The sequence below is a fragment of the Globicephala melas genome, chromosome 13 (genome assembly GCF_963455315.2).
Source record: "Globicephala melas chromosome 13, mGloMel1.2, whole genome shotgun sequence".
Lineage (NCBI taxonomy): Eukaryota > Metazoa > Chordata > Mammalia > Artiodactyla > Delphinidae > Globicephala > Globicephala melas.
Genome location: NC_083326.1, coordinates 25475695 through 25494639, shown reverse-complemented (window position 1 = coordinate 25494639; position 18945 = coordinate 25475695). Strand labels below are relative to the sequence as shown.

Sequence of the window (18945 nt, the reverse complement as noted above, 5' to 3'; positions counted from 1 at the left end):
CATCTTGGTGGGAAAAATGGGGTGGGGGAGTGGTAAAACCCTTGGTGAACAAAGGACATCCTCAGAGCCGTAGCGCTGGCGAACTAAGCATACAGATACACACACTCTAGATTTTAGTCACTTCTGAAATAGCATGCTGGCCGGGAGGTGGGGCAGTTATCGGTGTGTGTATTGGGGAGGGGGTAAAAAGGAAGCTTCCAGATCTTCCCAGGAGAAGTCGTGTGCCCACCAGGAGCGCTCTCTGTGCACTGCTGCCTAGAAGTGGGAAACTGAGCTTGGTGACTTTCTGGGCATTTCAGATCCCTGCCCAGCTGCTGTTGAGTACTGCTGGTCTTGAGGACTGATTTTAATAAAAATTTATTTTGGGAGGTTCTGAAAAGGACTAACTGCATAAAATATTAGATCTCATTAAGTCTTAAAAGCCATTGACTATAAGATTCACTATTATTTTACGTTTATTATTTACCACTGAAATAAAAAGAATGCCAATTAAAACGTGTTCCATTGAATGTGAGATGTAAAGGGTAAGCGAGTTTGAGGATGAGTATGTGGTCCTCCTGTGGCTGTGACTGCCAGAGCTGGAACCAGCCGTTATTCCTCAAAGGTCGGCAAACTCGGAGACTGGTGGCAGCTCTGGTTCACAAATTTACATTTTTTTACTCTGTGGATGTTATCTTTATTAGGTTTCTGTTGTGTTATTGGAACTGGACAGCTGATGCATTTTATCTATTCCCTTTTTATTTCCATTCAGTACACTTTATAGCAGCTCTTTGATATGCTGACAGCCTATAATAAAACACGTCAGTCAGAGTGAGTCCAGTTTTCAGGTTTACTCAGGATGCTGAATGTCTCACCATCCTCCCTGCTGCCCGCCCTCCCTCCCTCCCTCCCTTGTTGTAGATGAAGTTTCATAGTGAGTAGTCTTTGGAGTTTATGAATCCTTTATGTTTTGTAGAGGGGAATGGACAGGCGCCTTTATACTTTGTATTTTCCATGTTTGTTTTCAGAACCGGGTGAGGTGTCAGGCTGGTCGCGGGCTGCGCCTCTCTGGGTCACCGTGCCCGGCTGGATGAGCTCTGCGGGAAATCCTGCACCGGCTGCTCTGTGTCTCTGGACGGGTAAGGAGCGGAGGTGGTCTGCTGCTCTGGGGGGGGCTGCATATACCGGGTTGCTCTTTTTATTTTATTTTATTTTATTTTTTATTTATGGCTGTGTTGGGCCTTCGTTTTTGTGCCAGGGCTTTCTCTAGTTGCAGCAAGCGGGGGCCACTCTTCATCGCGGTGCGCGGGCCTCTCACTATTGCGGCCTCTCTTGTTGTGGAGCACAGGCTCCAGACGCGCAGGCTCAGTAATTGTGGCTCACGGGGCTAGTTGCACCGCGGCATGTGGGATCTTCCCAGACCAGGGCTCGAACCCGTGTCCCCTGCATTGGCAGGCAGACTCTCAACCACTGCGCCACCAGGGAAGCCCATGGGGTTGCTCTTTTGAGCTCTCTAAGAATAGAACTGTGTCGGAAGAATGCACAACACGGAGAGGATGATTATGAGTCATCAGCCTGTCATTATTAGACTAGTTTCATGAAGCTAAACTTCTAAAAGTGACAAGTAAATTTAGTTTTCCTTTTTAAAAAAGGTTCTTCAGAATTATTCACTTCCCATTTGATAAAGACCCTTGAAAAACGAGAAAGAAGATTAAAGTGTGTTCTTCTGAAAGCTTACGAGATCTCTGACTTCTTTAGCTTTCAGGATTTTGGGAGCCTCTTTTGCCACGGCAGGTTCTGTACTGTGACCCTCAGCAGCAAGATCTGTAGAAACTTTTTAAAAAATGTATCATTTGAGATTGAAGCTGAAATGCTGTGGATCCGTACCGTGCCGACGTTGCTGGAGCACCAGCTGTGCGCTCAGTGTTGTGTGCAGCCCTGGAAGCCTGGCGCTGCTGCAGCGTCTCACGGCGCAGGGCGGGGGGTGCACCTGGTCTACGCACTTCCAACGTAAATTGCCTGACTTCAGGTTTTGGGCTTTTAATACCATGTCATAACTAGCTCAGCTAACAGTGTACATACTTTCACTCTGATTTTGAAAAGAAAGAGAAGGACAAAAAAGAAAGATTTAATTAAGGACATTGATTTAAACTTTGTATACTCTGGGAATAGAATCTGTCATATGATAACCTGATAGGACAAGTAGGACAGATACGCATCCAGCTGGTCCCTCTAATCAGTATCCGAGGACCTTCTCTGTACCAGGTGCTATGCCTGGAGGAGAATGCAGGTGGCGAGCCGCTCACACGTGTTCTCATGAGGCTTACGGTCTTGTGGGGGGAACACAGATTAAAACAAGGAGTGGATTATAAATTGGGGTATGTGCTATCAAGAAAACAAATGGACTCCATAATCCAGATTAGTGGGCTAGGATGGTCAGGAAAGACTTTGCTGAGGAGCTGACATTTAAGCTGAGAACTGAAAACTGAGATGAGAGGGCTTGGAGAAGAGCATCTAGAGGGGAAGCCAGGTGGGCAGAGAGGGGGCCTGGACCTGCTGCAGGAGCAGGGTCGGTGGGCAAGGGGGAGGGGCCCAGAGGCCATGGGGAGGAGTCTGGACCTTATTCACGGTGTGGGATTTTTTAAATAAATTTATTCTTTTATTTATCTTATTTTTGGCTGCGTTGGGTCTTCGTTGCTGTGCACGGGCTTTCTCTAGTTGTGGCGAGCAGGGGCTACTCTTTGTTGAGGTGCACGGGCTTCTCATTGCGGTGGCTTCTCTTGTTGCAGAGCACGGGCTCTAGGCACGTGGGCTCAAGTAGTTGCGGTGCTCGGGCTCAGTAGTTGCGTCTCGAGGGCTCTGGAGCGCAGGCTCAGTAGTCATGGCTCATGGGCTTAGTTGCTCCACGGCATGTGGGATCCGGGATCTTCCCGGACCAGGGCTCGATCCCGTGTCCCCTGCACTGGCAGGTGGCTTCTTAACCACCGCACCACCAGGGAAGTCCATGATGTGGGATTTTAAGCACGGAGGTGTGATGCCATTTGATTTCTCACATTACCTTGTTTACTTGTTTACCTGTCTCCCTTGTCTAAGAGGAGGGGAGATAGAGAGACACTGGCCAAGTTGAGGTACATTTGGGGCATAAGTGACATGACTCGTTTATGAACCAGATGTGGGTGTTTGGGGAAACAGACCTGAGGCGGGAATCCCAGACTGTTGGCTTGAGCGGTGTGTCCGTGGAGGTGCTGCCTGTGGGGTTGGAGAGTGCTGGGGGTGGGAGGCAGAATGACAGCTGGGCACTGGACACAGGCAGCGAGGATGCCGGTGGCGCCGGGGAGAGTGTGGAGGTGGCAGTGGAGGGGCCTCAGGGCTGAGCTCAGAAGGCCCGGGATGTTTTGAACCACCGGGGAGCAGGAAAGACCAGCGAGGCCCCAGAAAGGGAGGGGGGTGGCGTGTGACCTGGGAGAGGGGCTGGCTGCTAGAACAGGGGTGGCTGGTTCAGCGGTGCTGGGCGCGGGGCCACCTCTGCAGCTGTTCCAGGCCGGTGGCGGGCAATGGGCTGCACTTTATTTCGCATGTAGTGTGTGTATATTTCACACCGAATGTAGAAAGCCAAAAGGAAGTGGGAGGCAGGGTGGTGGAGGCAGCAGGTGTGGACAGAAGCTTGGCAGCGAGAGGAGATGGGGGACGAGGAGAGCACTGTCTCGGTGCACTTTCGGGGGAGGGTTTTCGGAGGCTGATACGGATGTTGGGGAAGAGCAGCGGCCGGAGGGGAGGCAGGGCTGGAAGGGCTGGGTCCCTGGACACACACGGGCCTGGGCACCTGAGCGTGGGTCCGCACGCGGCTCCGCAGGGCTTGGGCTTTCTCTGTGGGAACAGGGAGCAAGGACAGCGTGAGTGGGGATTGCAGAGGGTCCTCAGTGTGGACCGTGAATTCCCACACCCTGAGAACGAGCATGCACAAGTCACATTTTCTCGGGGAGGTTTTCTTTGCCTGTCCTGCCCCTCGCCTTCCTCTGTCCCTTTGTCTCTCCCGTTCCCCCCGCCACCGAGTACAATCTCCTGTAGCTGTTTTTTCATTTTTCCTTTCGCCTGAGGTTCAAAAGTGCCCATTCCTGACTTCTAACACCAGTCATGCTTTCTAGGCGTTTCAGATTCTTACAGTGTTTTGTAAAATTCTAAGATCATAGAAATAGATGGGAGATTAAGGATGCATCTCAAGATCCTATTTATTTGGGCAGATGAATGAAATGAAAAGGACACTTCAGAGAACTTTCCGGGGCCTGGCGTCTCCTTGAAGCCCCAGAGGAAGCATCACAGGGGTGAGGTCTTGCAGGAGGAGGGTGCGGGTGTCGCCTGGGCTGGGGGAGAACAAGCTGACGTATCCTATTCCGCTCGTGTGTTTTGGAAGCGGGGGTGGTTGTGTTTTTCTTATTAATACGGGCAGACCTCGTTTCACTGCGCTTCACTTGATCGTGCTCTGCAGATACTGCGTTTTTTACCAGCTGGTTTGTGGCCACCCTGTGTCAGCATGTCTGTCAGCACCAGTTTCTGACAGCATGTGCTCACCTCTTGTCTCTGTGTCACATTTTGGTAATTCTCACAATATTTCCAACTTTTTTTATTATCACTATATTACGGCAATCTGTGATCAGTGATCTTTGATGTTACTGCTACGATTCACTGAAAACTCAGGTGATGGTTAGGATTTTTTAGCAATAAAGTATTTTTTTAATAAAGTACGTACATTGTTTTCTTAGGCATAATGCTATGCACACTTAATAGACTATAGTATGGTGTAAGCATAACTTTTTATATGCACCAGGAAATCAAAAAATTCCTGTGACTCGCTTTATTGTGGTGGGTCTAGAGCCAAACCCACCTGCAGTAATATCTGAGGTCTGCCTGTAGCCACGAGTGCGTCCTCTGTCTTTCATTTCCATTTCCAGTGTGAAAACCTGATTAAAAATACCAAGGAAATTAGCTGTTTGTACCCTTGGGTCTCTGCGTTGGTTTAAGTCATGAGAATTGTAACAAGCAGAGCGTATCAGTCGAGAAATGATTGAAGACGAGGGTGCAGTGTGCCTCTTGTGCAGGAAGCATCTGTTTGTTGCCTTCCATTTGGAGATGCACGGCCAGTTGTTTTCTGGATGTTTCTCTGATTCCTCCCTCTCTCAGTTTGCCTTCAGAAATCCTGCTGAAGATCTTGTCCTACTTGGATGCGGTGGCCCTGCTGCGCGCCGGATGTGTGAACAGGCGCTTTTATCACCTGGCCAATGACAAGTAAGGAGAAAAACCAAATCTCTCTGTCGTGTTTGATGGTGTTTTGATGGAAGTCGTGAAAACTAGTAGGAGCTTTTAAACCATTTTTTAGAATTTAAAAGAATTTCAAGAGTAGTTTTATACATGAGTAGAAATATGTCTAATGTGTGATATTTTCAAAGGCTTGCATTTCCCTGCATCTCTTTGCATGAACTGAAAAAGGTGAAGCTTGTTGCTGGTGTAACTGTTGGAGAAAGTGGCTTTTGGTCTGCTGTCCGGGAGGGTTTGCTGTCCCCGAGGCAGGCAGACTTACCCACACAGTCTGCAGCAGCAGTGTGGAGCCTGCCCCTGCCTAACCCCAGCCTGGGCCTTGCAGAGCAGACCCTAAAGAAAGACAAGGAAGGGGCTTCCTTAGGTATGTGTGGGGAGAACCGAAACTGGCCAGCCATGGAACTTGCTTGGTGGGGAAGCGTAAAGCAGGCGGGATAGGAGAGAACATGCGCTCAGGGAGCCTTTGCCCTGGAAGCAGGAGGCCAGTGGAGCATCCCTGGGCTAGCGGAGATCTATGAAAAGAGGGATGAAACCCCTTCTTTTGTTTTGTCGCTATGATCTTTGTCTGCAGCTCAGAAGTTTATCTTGGGAGCGAGAGGGTGGAATCCTGCAAACTTCTGGTGAGGTTTGTGGTGTCTTGGCTTTGAGGTCACTCTGTCCTTGAACATCAAAAGATCAGACAGGTACTGATCCCACATGGAACCCCCGTATCAACCAGGGAAAAGAGCAAGATAAGGGGGAATGCAGATTTCACTGGTGGTTTAATAGGGCGAGGAAACGGAGAGTAACAGATGGAGGGCTGTGATATTGTTGAATGTTGAAACGCAGTGAGCAGGAAACATCTCTACAGTGGTTCTCAGATGCCGGTCCATGGAGTGGCTGCATTAGAAAAGCTGGGAGAGTTCAAAAAAATATTTGGATCCCCGGGATGTACATTTCTGCAGATTTTAACTCTGTGTTCTAGAATCTGTTTAAAATTTCTCCAGGTTGTACTAACAAACAGCCAAGTTCTCATAATAAGAAGGGGACACGTATTATTCTCTGGTTGGGCAGGGCGATTTTCTTATCTCTTAATTTAAAAAGATATTTCCTGTATTAGAGAATACACGTCTGTGTCAGTATACACGCAGTGTCAATTCCTGAAATAGTTCTAGAATGAATGTAGGGCAAGTTTTGTGTGTCTCTTTCTTAAAGACCCTTAGTAAGAGATGAAGACATTCACTAAAGCAAAGTGCAGTGAGGCATTTTTCAAGGAAGGGGTCAACTAAATGTTGAAAACTGTAGCTTTTTTGCAGGTTCTTACCTTACTCAAGGATAGAACTCAGACTATTTAGATAAACTAATAAATTATAAGTTTCTTAGTCTCTAGCGCCTCTATCCAAGACCCACACGGGGCGGGCACCGGGCCTCTCAGCGCATGCGTGGGCTCAGCTCTAGTGAGAGTCTCTGCATACTTGCCCATCCCACTTTCTTGGAAGTAGCTGTCCTCTGAAAAGCTGAACTTCTTAGGAAGTTAGCCTTCATAAGGTTTGTTTCCTTTTTTGCAGGAGAATCTTAATTGTGTCAGTTGAATTGTATTTTCTTACAAATTTCTTTATTTTATTTATTTTTGGCTGCGTTCAGTCTTCATTGCTGCGCGTGGGCTTTCTCTAGTTGTGGAGAGCCGGGGCTACTCTTCGTTGCTGTGCGTGGGCTTCTTATAGTGGTGGCTTCTGTTGCGGAGCACAGGCTCTAGAGCGCAGGCTCAGTAGTTGTGGCACACGGGTTTAGTTGCTCTGTGGCCTGTGGGATTCCCAGACCAGGGCTCAAACCCGTGTCCCCTGCATTGGCAAGCAGATTCTTAACCACTGCGCCACCAGGAAGTCCCTGAATTGTATTTTTAAGAGTGTGCTTTCATAGCCAGACTTCATAAAAGGATGTATTAACAACTGGATAGGTAAACGATGAATGTTTCTGGAAAGTTTGTGGTACTTTCTAAGCATTGTCTGAGGAGAGGACAGGAGCCCTGCTGTAGCCGATTACACTGCTGACTTTCCGGAGACCCGCTGCAAGGGTGGGGTCTCCCTGGCGCCCTGCCGTTTCGGTGGCGCTGCCTCCCTGCCCTGCGTAGGGCAGCCCTTGGCCTGAGCAGCAGTCTCTGCGTGGGGTAACAGGGAGGCCTACATCGGGCTGGATCTGGATCGTCACGTGGGGGGTTATTTTCCAGCCCTCTGGGAAACACTGTTTATCAAAACATTAAACTGGCCCTATGTCCTGAACAACCTGACGGAAGTTCTTCTGTGCTTGACTGATAGTCAGATTAGACAAATATGCTCTTGTCCTCAGATCTGCTTTAGCTTTTTAACAAGGTGGAGCATTTTGTGATCAAGAAATGAATGTATTTGGGGTTGGGGACTGTCAGAAGCATCCTAAACTTGAACTTTGTGTTTTATAAAGAATCAAGGGGAACAATATATGTAATATTTTAATTCCGTAAGACGTTTTCATTCTCTTGAGGCTCCCCTGACCGTGAATTAAGTGAGATAATGTGTGTGAAAATGGTTCATCACAGGAGTGTTAGGATGGTTACTGTAACCAACCAAGGGTGTGGAGTCGAATTCCAGCGTTGTGGCTGACTGGCTCTCTGAATGTGGATACAGTTGTTTGAACCCATTTCTTTGCGCTGTTGAAGCGGCAGTGACATTCAGGGGTTGAGGCTGCGTGGATTCAGTGGCAGTTCTGTCACTTACGTACAGATCTGGCCTAGGGCACTTTGCATCTGGGCCTCAGTCACATCATCGGTTCGGTGGGGACAGTAGTAGTTGCAGCTTCATGGGTTTGCTGGGGGGATGAAGTGAGTTAATGCATACGAAGTGCTGAAGCAGCGCTCAACACCTGGTGCTCAAAAACGTGAACTGTCACTGTTAGTTGTCATTAATCATCTTTATTTCTTTCCTCTTTGTGCAAGCAGTCCATGTTCACTGTTGAAAAATTAAAATATAGAAAGGAAAAAGAACATACAATTACAAACATGTCAGTTACTGTTGACATGTCTCTGTGTGTGTATATATCTGTGTCTATCTATCTAAAACTCCTTTCTGCTCTTTTCAGAAACATTTATGCATTTAAGATAGGGAATCATATTGTATACACTTCCTGCTTTTTTCTATAATTGATCTTCTCTTCAATTACTGGTGTAAGATGGCAGTTCTTATTAGGGATGGTACCAAATAATATGAGATCACTCACTGTAACTCAGCCCTGGGAAGCAAGCTTTTCCTGTTAGTATGTGTTTCTAGGGTTGGTGAATCTAAAACGCCTACCTCACACTACAGTTCAGTTTAACATATGAACAACTGTAAGTGTTCAGCTTGACTTGTTCATGGAAATAGACTATTTAAAAATGATTGCATGTCTCTAATTTAATACATTCCAATTACAAGTGCATTACAGTGTCTCTTAGACAGTTAACATATTTCCTCTCTTCCCCCAGCTTTATTTGGATCAGAATCTACTCAACTGCCTTTTCACCTAAACGATCTAATTGGAAAGTTAATTCAGTAGAGAAGACAGCCGTGTCTATGAACTCACTGTCAGCTGGGGATAAAGAAGCTGGATATTGGAAGAAAGAATATATTACAAAACAAATAGCGTCTGTAAAAGCAGCTCTAGCTCGGGTTCTCAAACCTCTCCACCCTTGCACAGGCCTCCCAGTTAAGACCAAAGAGGCCCTCAGGTAGGCAGGCGTGGCTTCTTGGGGGTGGGCGTGTGGTGGTCGCGAGAGGGCCGTTAAACACTGAGATGCACCATCACCTTAAAGAAGAAGGGTGGTGTAAGTTCCAAGTATTGTGTATGTGGGACCGATGTGTGGTTTGTATTGTGAGGGACTGTTGGATATTTTGTGCTTTTGTGTATCTATAAAATACATAGTATTTTCCTATTCGTATATTTGGATCAGAGGTTTTATGAAAAGCAGAAGCAGCCTGGTCGTCAGCTGTAGTAAAGCAGGAGATTCATTCAAGGCATCCCTCCATGGGCAGAGCCCTTCGTGTTCTTTATCTGTGTATCACCAGTTCCTGGAACAGAGCAGCTGTTCCGTGAGTGTTTGTTAGGTGAGGAGATAAGTCCTAAGAGAGAACTGTTGTGACTTGAAAATTTATGTCGAGCGTGTTCTAGGAACTTTGGCTTTGGCCTTTAGGGTACCAGGTGCTTTAGAGTTGACATGTGGTAGACTGCAGTTCTTTTGTTTTTTGTGTTTTTTTTACTGCTAGGCAGACATTTTTGTTTGCTTTTCTTTCTTCAGAATATCTGGTTTAGGTTGGGTAATTATATTGAAAGAAAATAGTGGAAAAGAACACATCCTGGAGCACGTTGATCTTTCCTTCAATGATTCATCAGTCACGGCCATGTGGTATGGCAAAGACTGGCCACGTCTTGTCACACTGTCGACCTTAGATTTGTGTGGGGTGACGCCAGTGTTTCTGAACCGGTCTCAAACCCCCATGAAAAACGGGTAAGTACTAATCAGCAGAACCTCTGGGTGAGGACTTCGTATATGTAAGTGCCAGTTGGCCTTCCTTTTGTCATTAAAAAATACCAGTGGTGTATATACCTTGATTGCATCTTAAAGCCTTCCCTTCATTCTGGATCACTGTCATATCGGAAAAGCAGGGGTTTCTCACACTGATGACTAAGCCTGAGCTTAGGCTCCTCATACCTTGGTTATCTATAACTTAGGGAATGATATTCTCATAATAATTTCCCGGATGACAGATGGCCGGCCTTTGGAAGTTTTTAGTTTTAACCATGTTAACACAAAGATATATAAAGCTATTATATTTTTTTTCTTTAGTAAGGGATACAGTAATCATAGTTTAAACACTAGATCGTAAAGTCATTAATTTTTTTTTATGTACTTCTGTGTTGAACTTGGCTAGATTTGCAGTCTTGTGCAGGTGACTTTTCTGTGCCTCTCTTTTCTCGTCTGTAAAATGGGGTGATGACAGTCGTGATGTAGGGTTCAGCATGCGTGGCTGCTGTGAAGAAGAGCGAAACATTTCATCATCAAATGCATAAATCAGATGCGTGTGTGTCGTATTGCTGATGCTTACTGAGTACTTATTATTATTCTGTCATGAGATGGCTTTGCCCTGGGTTCATACTCATTATCAGGCTTTTGCTTTTCCCAAGAACTCTCTCATGCTCACTTTTCTCACCACTAGTCGTTTTCTTCCAAAAGCTGGACTGTGGCACACATAGCACCCTGACCTCCTGACATAAAATGTATGGAAACGCGAAGGTAGCTGCCTTCTCCTTCTCCAGTGTTGGTTTCCTGCCCCCGGCTGCCTCCTTCCCTCTTTCAGGCCCCTGTGACCTTGCAGGGCATCTGTGGGCGTTGTTCTTACCGCCTTGTGAGCTGCAGCCCCACCGCGGGCTTCTCTCCCAGCCCTTGCCATGGAAGGTGTTGAGATCTCGCTTTAGGGTCTGCATCTCCACAGAAGAACCACTTTCTTTCCTGGTTCCCCTGCGTACAGACACATTTGAATGGTACCTTTATTTGCATAAATCTCTGAAATTCTATATGGTATCATGACGGACCCCAGAATTTTTCTAATGCGGTCTTTAGGTTTTGTGCACCATGAAATTATATTTGGAGAATGAGTCTGCAACCTCTGTACTAGTTTGAACACTATGTTATTTGATATCATGAGATATTGTTTCCAGGGATTAGGACAGAATTGTTGACATCAATTAAATGATCATGAACGTTCATAAATGGATAGTGTTGAATTGTAAAGCTCAGTTAAAGATACTGTGTTCCTGAAATTGTCATCCAGGTCAGGAATACTAGATACTGCACAGTGACAGAAATGCCAAAATTCATTGGGAAAATTCATTTTATTTAATTTATATACATTAAAACTCAATGGACTTCAGACTGCACTTGATAAACAGTGGTGAACAAACCCTGAAAGTGTTTTTCAGGAATCTCTTTTGATTGACACTTTTATCGCAAGTTTGTGAGCAGATGCTTTCGTTGTGCGGAAACAAGTCCTTTTGCGCGTCTGTGTGACAGCAGAGGAGAGACTCACTGATTCTGATTTGGGTCTTTCTTGTTTCCTCCGTGAGACTTTTTTTTTTAAAACAGTGAAAGCCTTATCTATGTAATTTGCAGTTTGTGTGTCCCTGTCATATGTGCCTTCCCGGTCGGACACTTTACGCTGTCACTGTGGCCAGCGTCTTCCATTCTGCAGGTGACGCCCTGCGTCCCGAACTTCTGAGAAACGTGGGGTAGACGTCAGCCTTAGTTTCTGCACCAGGACGGACCTGTGAGGCCAAGGCAAAGGGAGACCAGCATGTTCTCTGTGGAGTCCGTCCAGCTGGTCTGGAGCCTTGCGTCTGAGGGTGTGGGCTTCGGGCACATTGAGGGCTGTTCTCCCAGCCCCGGCGCCTCGTGGCCACACTGATGATGTCACAGCAGTGGCTGCGCCGTGCGCTCTGGGGAGGTTCTCTCATTTCATTTCCCTCCCTCGAAGGTGGGGCCGTCTCCCTGGACACAGGTGAAGGTCACGCTGAGGCAGTCTGTAGGGCTGAAGCTAAGGTTTCAGCTCCGGTTCCCAACCTGGCGTTCAGCTTCCCCCGAGTCTGCTCTCCCGTGCTGAGCATATTTTTAGGTTCTCCCTCACGCGCACGCTCACCGAACGCCTCTCCCTGACCAGTGTAGCTCTCAGCGCGAGAAGCTCTCTGAGTGAGGGGCCAGGATGGTCTGGCAGCCAGGCATCTGGTTTCCACGCTTACAGCCCCCTCTGCTTTGAGACAGTGCACGGCGGAATGCCTTGGCTTTGAACTTCTGCTTAACGAACAGTTGAATACCTGTCACCTGCTGGCGTGTGTCGTAGGTGCTGGAGGCGCACCCTTGGCGCCAGCTCCTTGGAGACTTTCCTCTGGTGCTGAGCTGTGTTAATTGACCACTGAGATTGCCTCTCCCTCAGGGTTTCCTGAATTGCCTCTGGGAATGACAGACATCTCCGCCTACCGTGATAGAGCAGATAGAATGCTTCCTTCTGTTGATTTTACGTGTCATGAACAGTAGAGCTGAGTTGTGTTTTCTTACACATTTGAGTTACTTACTCTTAGACACTAATTCTAATATCCAGTTCATGCTCTATCTCCTTCATGAAAACACTCATGATTTTGGTTTAAATTTATTTTCCGACGCTACAGTTTTCACTGTCTCTGAGCTATTCTTGATAATAACTTTAGAAGGTTAACCTGCTTTCAGGCAGCCTACTAGACCCCCTACTTTATTGTCATTTGAGGGATTTCATCTTTGCTTATGCATCCCATACATTGAGAATCTATTGCTGATTGTGGCGTTGTGCTGGGTTTTGAGGGGAAGAGGATAGAAGCCAGTTCTTCCTCTCCCTCACCTGTGTGATTCTTCAGCTCACTGCCGACGGGGCCGTAGAGTTGACAGTAAGAGCGGGGGTGGGGAGAATAAGATAGACGGTAAGAAATCTGGACTTATCCATTTTGCCTTTTATTTATACAAGTTGTTTCTCCTTATTAGCCATGTGTGCGTGATTGGCATGTTCTTAACAGTCTTTTTAGGCGTGCCACAGAGAATCGACAACACGGGGGAAGCCAGAGCTCATTTCTCTCTCTCCTTTCTTTAGCATGATGTTCAAAGACCTCGGTGGCATTCTTTAATTGCAAAGTACAACCTGAGTCACTTAACCGAGTCCACCATGCTTGGCTGTGATAGGCTGATCCGGATCTTCTGCCTGCACCCGGGCCTCGTGGTGGGGCTCTGGAAGGTAAGCCCAGCCTGTACCTGCCATGTTTGCTCCGTCGTGCATGGGGTCAAGGGTTAAGTCCTTTAGATGTTCAGCGACTGCACCCTCCTACGGACCTCATGTTCCCCGCTGCCTGGCCCTTGCGCCTTTGCAGCGGGTCTGCCTTTCTACCCTCACCTGTGACACACGAGCCCTTCCCGCCCGGGTGCTTTGGTTCACGTTACCCCTTTAACATCCTGGGACTTTCCCCTTCCTCCTCCAGCTGGTCCACATTCCATCCTTCTGCTCCTTTCACGCCCTTCCTCTGCCAGAGCGTCTCCTGTGCGTTTAACCTGGGGCCCGCAGATGCATCTCGCCTGGAGCCATGTAAGGATGGCAGCTCCCAAGTTGACTCTGGGGACAGCACTCACATCTGTACACGACGGCCAGGCAGAACCCAGGTCCCCACGCCAGCCTCCCGACCCTTTCTTCCCTCGTCCCGCTCTTGCCGTCGGGTCGTCTTTCTCCCTCAGTCCCTCTGTACAAGGTGACTGGGGGCCAGGCAGCACTTGGCTCGCTCTGGGCTCTTGAGTTGGTCCATCCGGGTTGGCCGAGCGGAAGCCAGGACTCTGGTTGACTCGATCGTCCCATCGGCCACTGGAGAAGGGCAGCTTCAGGCTGCCGTCTGGGTCACCTTCCCCCGGCAGGGCAGCTGTGCCCGGGGAGAAACGGGTGTCGGCTCCTGTGCCATCCTGTCCTGTCTCCTGCTGCCCGACCTGCTGACGAGTGGACTTGGAGTCTAATCCCTCCCACTGGGTTTGCCAAGTCAAACAGGTCCTGCCACAGCTGCTGAGTGTGTGTGGGATTAACCTTGTGAAGTTCTTACCAGCCTTCTCTTTATCTTTGAAAAGACTTTGAAACAACCTGGAACTCACAAAATGTATTTCCACAGGCATCATATGTCAGACAGCACTTTGATGTTTCATAAATACTAGGGTGTTAATCCTTTCGGTACCGCATGCTCTGTGTATTTGGGTGCATTGTGGTCCTGCTATCAATGTGACAGATAAGTCTTATTAGACAGTGATAATGCATTGGCGCTGCAGGAATCTTAGATTGTAAGAAACCACATCTATCTGTAAGATGAATGTGCTGCGATCTTCACAACGACCTTATGAAAAATTAAAATATTTCAGTTGAAAAATGTATTCTTTTTCAGAGGGAGGAAGAACTGGCTTTTGTTATGGCAAATCTTCATTTCCATCACCTTGTGGAGAGGAGCACGTTAGGCTCGGCTGCTGTGTATGTATTCGTATGCGGTGTATTAAATTTTGTACAGTCAGCATAAAGGATCCGGAGTTGATACCATCTTAATATCCTGAGAATAGCTACAAAGACATTCTGTCTTTAGTCACTAGACAGAAGCCAACAGACAAAATTATGTAGCTGTTGCTAGAAACATTGGATTATCCATCAGTAGCTGTTTGCCTCATTTGCTTGGGTTCAGGGTGACGCACCTTGTGGAGTATGATTTACAGGGCAGGGAAGCTTCATTACTGCCAGATGCTAGTGCACTGAGGTGCTGCAGGTTCTCTGCAGTAGTTTGCATTTTCATGTCTTGAAAGGCAGGCAGACCTGTGGCCCACTTGGCCTGACCTGCAGATGTGTTTTTGCTTGGTTGGGACAGTGTGTCTGTTAATGGACTTCGGGCCATCAGGTGGGGGACACGCTTTCCGGCTCACTGCTCCTCTCACCCTTCCCCTGGGCCTGAGACTCCCATATGCCTTTTTTTTTTTTTTTTTTTTTTTTAACGTGAAATGCTCCCCAGTGCTTCTGAGTTTGTTACGTTATATAGTAACGCGTTTCTTACTGAATGAAAGCTCGTTCACTGTGGCTTTGGGTCTTCTTCCGGGGGAGTCCCTGAGCTGTAGGTCTGTTGTTGGGTGCATTTTCCTGCTGCACATTCAGCCCCCTGGATGCCGAGACCACTGCGGAGCAGAGCGGAGCTGCTGCCCCGGGTGGATTTCAGAACCACGTTCTGTCATGGTGGTCTGGGGATGCGCAGGGAACACACGCTTCTGCCCATTTCTATGGAAGTTGGTAGAAGGAACGGGGGGCCATTCTTCTGCGTCTGTGGCACTGAATGTGATTGGGAATCTGTAGAGGGTTGATGAGAGCTGGTGCTTTGAAGGGGTGTTAGTTTTTTAAAGAGTATTTCCAATTCAAGCATTTTACCTCTGGTGTTGACAGGTACATTTTGTTTTGCTTTTTAGCCCCTACGAGCTGCCTCCTCATAGCCCCCTTTCGGATGACAGCCCGGAGTGTGGACTGAGTGGCTACCAACTCCACGTTGATATGCACAGCGGGGGAGTTTTCTGCCTGTGTGGCACATTTGGCAACCTCTCCACCAGCAAAGGTAACACTCACTGAGTCTTTTGTTTCAGGGTGGAATTCCAAGGCTGGAGAGGCGAGGGGACCACGTTTTATATCTGAGTTAAGAATTGCCCCCTGGCTGGCCCCTTAACCGTGTCCTGGCCCTCCGTCCTCCCAGACCCTGATCACTAGGACTTGTGCAGTTCCTCAGCTGCTGGCTCTGTCTCCATCATCACCGTCACCCCTGCTCTGCCTTCTGGAATATTCTCTGCTCAGCCTTTCTCCTGGCACTTATTGCTTTGCCCTACCGCATCCCCCTCTCCCACCCGAACTTCTGCTCTTCTTTCTCAGAGGAGTTTGGTCGATTTGCCAGCAGGGCCAGTGTCGAGCCCGTCCAGGATGAGAGTAAAGGCAGCGAGCCCTCTGTCCTGCACCGTGTTTATCACGCTCACGGAAGCCGAGACACGGACTGGGGCGGACAGAGGAGAGAAGGGACACCAGTCAAGAGGAGGAAAAGTGGGAATGCAGTGTGCCCTGCTCTGGTTTCTCTGACTGGTTCCTCTTGCTCTCTTTCCTCTGTATCCCATGACCTTGAAGTTTGGTGTAGAGACTTGCATAGACTGAACTTTAACATTTGTCGTAAGAATATTTTACAGGGGAAACTATGCACTTCGTTTCTGAATATCCTGTTCCCAAAATTCTTTTAGCTAATGGATTTGACATCCATTAATACTCCTTGCCCAAATCAGTTTTTTTGAGTTTAGAAAATGGTGGTTTTAAAATTATGTCATTGTGTCCACATTTATTAGCTGAGCTTTTGTAAAGAGCTTTCCTTCATCAACTGGGTGGATTCCTGTAATGGCAGGGTAAACGCTTGCATCTTTTCTCTTGTAACCACCAATTTTCCGATTAGGAAAGTGATGTAATTGTCGCCTCCTGTGGTGGGAAACGGTTTTGAGTGCACTCTCTCCTCTCTGTCTTTCTTGTTTAGTGTCACTTTGGACTCTCCGGTTTTTATTTACTCAGTAATTTATAATCAATTACAGACATTGTTCTTTGTGAACCTAAGTTTGTTCTTTGTGAAGTCCCCAGTTTGGTCGGTGGGATCCACATCAGGCTGGCTTCTGTGCCATTTTCAAAGCCTCCTTTCTTCTCTGAGCCGTCTTTGCATTTGTCTCGGGAAGATTCTAGATTTTTCTGTGCTTGTTGGCACCTCTGATAGAGCTGTGACAAATGTGTATATTAACCTAGGGTGGACTGACATCTTTGTCGTTGATTTATCCTACCCATAAATGTGGAATGTCTTTCAGTTTGTTCAGAAATACTTTTATGTCTTGTAGGAGTGTATTAGAATTTTCTTCATACTAATTTTGCACATTTCTTAAGATTGTTAGTAAGTATTTCATCTTTGTTATTTCTGATATTATATCTCCTAATTGTTTTGTGATGTCTTTGTGTGGTTTTGGTCTCAGGCCACTGCTGATCTGATAGAATGAGTTGGGAAGTATTCCTAACACTCGAATTTTTCAGAGGATTTTGGGTACAACTGGCAGTATTTCTTAAGTGGTTGGTGGAATTCACCTGTGAAGCCATCAGGGCCTGGAGCTTGCTTCGTGGGAAGGTTTTAAACTACAGTTTCAATTTCTTTTACAGATGTATGGCTATTTAGGTTATGTATTTCTTCTTGTGTGAGCTTTGGTATGTTGCGTCTTTCAAGCAATTTGCCTAAATATTAAATAGGTTAAGGTTGATCAGTGGGTTCAGGAATTTTTCAGCCTGCTGCTTCTATTGTAAATTTCTCCATGAATGTTTACCAGATGATGGGTACTTATATCCATCATTTTATTAGAGATTGTAAAATGATGATCCCCTAATTCTGTCATTCCTTCTGCATCTGTTATTAGCATTCTTTTATAAAAAAGAGTTTTCTATTATCAACTATTTAATTACCACGAAATATAATTAATATAGGAAAGGCATGGTACATGCTTAATTCTTCATTAATTTACAACATAGTGATTAATGCTCTAATAGTCTTTGAAGATAACTTGAAAGTTTTTTGGGGGGGGGTATTATGAATTCATGCATTAAAAAAATAGAGGTTATGTTTTTTAGTCCACTTGAAGTCATTATTATTTTTATTGTTACTGTAATGTTCAAATTGTGCTGTCATCTCATCTCATCTCCTGTTCTTTTGATATGAGTGTGGTCATCTTTGGTAACTTGCTTGTGTTCTAACAGGACAGGATACCTCAGGCTCATTTTGTCTGTTTCCTACCCAGACCTGGAGTTGGCCATTTTCCCTAGGAGCTCTGGTTCCTTTTCGTTCCCACTACACTATGGTATTTAGAGACCATAATCTGCATCCTGGGGATGCACGTTACTCTTGGGTTTTCATTTCTTTTAGGGTTTTCAGTAGGCAGAGCTATGAGGTTTGTAGATTTTATAATACGTAGAAATAAATCATACATTCATTTAAATTAAAGATCTTGGGGTTTTTAATTAACCTTTTTTATTATACACTTATATTTCTTTTCTTCTGCTCAAAGTCTTTGTGCCAAACAACATCAAAATATATAATGATTTCAAAAACAGTACTGAAATTATTAGTAATAACCTACTGAATGTTATTTTAATTAAGATTTTCCTTGTGGTTCTTTATGTGTTCAAGATATGTCATGTTAGAAAAAGTTAAGTCACCTAAAATAATTCTGCTGTCTGTGGGTATGCTATCTCTTTGATATACAATTAGAGTGATTTGTTTCAGTTGATTTTTTATTTTTTCAGGATTCCTTTGCTCCTACTTTTACATTTAAAAATTACATACAACATTTATATGGTCCAAAGTTGAAGTTACAAAGCAATGTAGTTCAGAGACATTTACTTCTACTCTTGTCCCTTCACTTCTCTTCCTTTCCTCCCCTCAAAGTTAACCCTTTATATTAGCTAAGGTTTGTTCTTTAAATGTTTCTTTTTGAATACATAATGCTATATATCAATATATTCATATTTCTTCCAGTTTTTTTAAATGAGGCATACTATACTCCCTTTTAAGATCCTTCCTTTTTCCCAATTAATAATTTATTCTGGAGATTAGTCTTTATTTATTTATTTTTTTAATGGGCATGTTGGTTTGTTTGTTTGTTTATTTATTTATTTATTTTTGGCTGTGTGGGCTTTTCTAGTTGTGGCGAACAGGGGTTACCCTTCGTTGCGGCGCGCGGGCTTCTCATTGCAGTGGCTTCTCTTGTGGAGCACGGGCTCTAGGCACATGGGTTTCAGTAGTTGTGACGTGCAGGGTTCAGTAGTTGTGGCTCGTGGGCTCTAGAGCGCAGGCTCAGTAGTTGTGGCGCACGAGCTTAGCTGCTCCGCGGCATGTGGGATCTTCCCAGACCAGGGCTCGAACCCGTGTCCCCTGCATTGGCAGGCGGATTCTTAACCACTGCGCCACCAGGGAAGCCCTGGAGATTAGTCTTTAGAATGAGATACAGATCTTTTTCATTCTCTCTTTTTAAAACATCCATAG

General features: G+C 46.1%; 1 protein-coding gene across 1 annotated transcript in view; it reads left to right on the top strand.

The window, feature by feature from the left end:
* Positions 1–18945, top strand: part of FBXO15 (F-box protein 15) — a 39903-nt gene that overhangs the window by 6167 nt on the left and 14791 nt on the right. Inside the window, exons 2-8 of the mRNA XM_060311033.1 lie at positions 1026–1118; positions 5158–5262; positions 8765–9007; positions 9575–9784; positions 12962–13088; positions 14266–14348; positions 15320–15462. Of these exons, the coding sequence (XP_060167016.1) occupies positions 1026–1118; positions 5158–5262; positions 8765–9007; positions 9575–9784; positions 12962–13088; positions 14266–14348; positions 15320–15462 (1004 nt within the window). The remainder of the gene's footprint in view (positions 1–1025; positions 1119–5157; positions 5263–8764; positions 9008–9574; positions 9785–12961; positions 13089–14265; positions 14349–15319; positions 15463–18945) is intronic.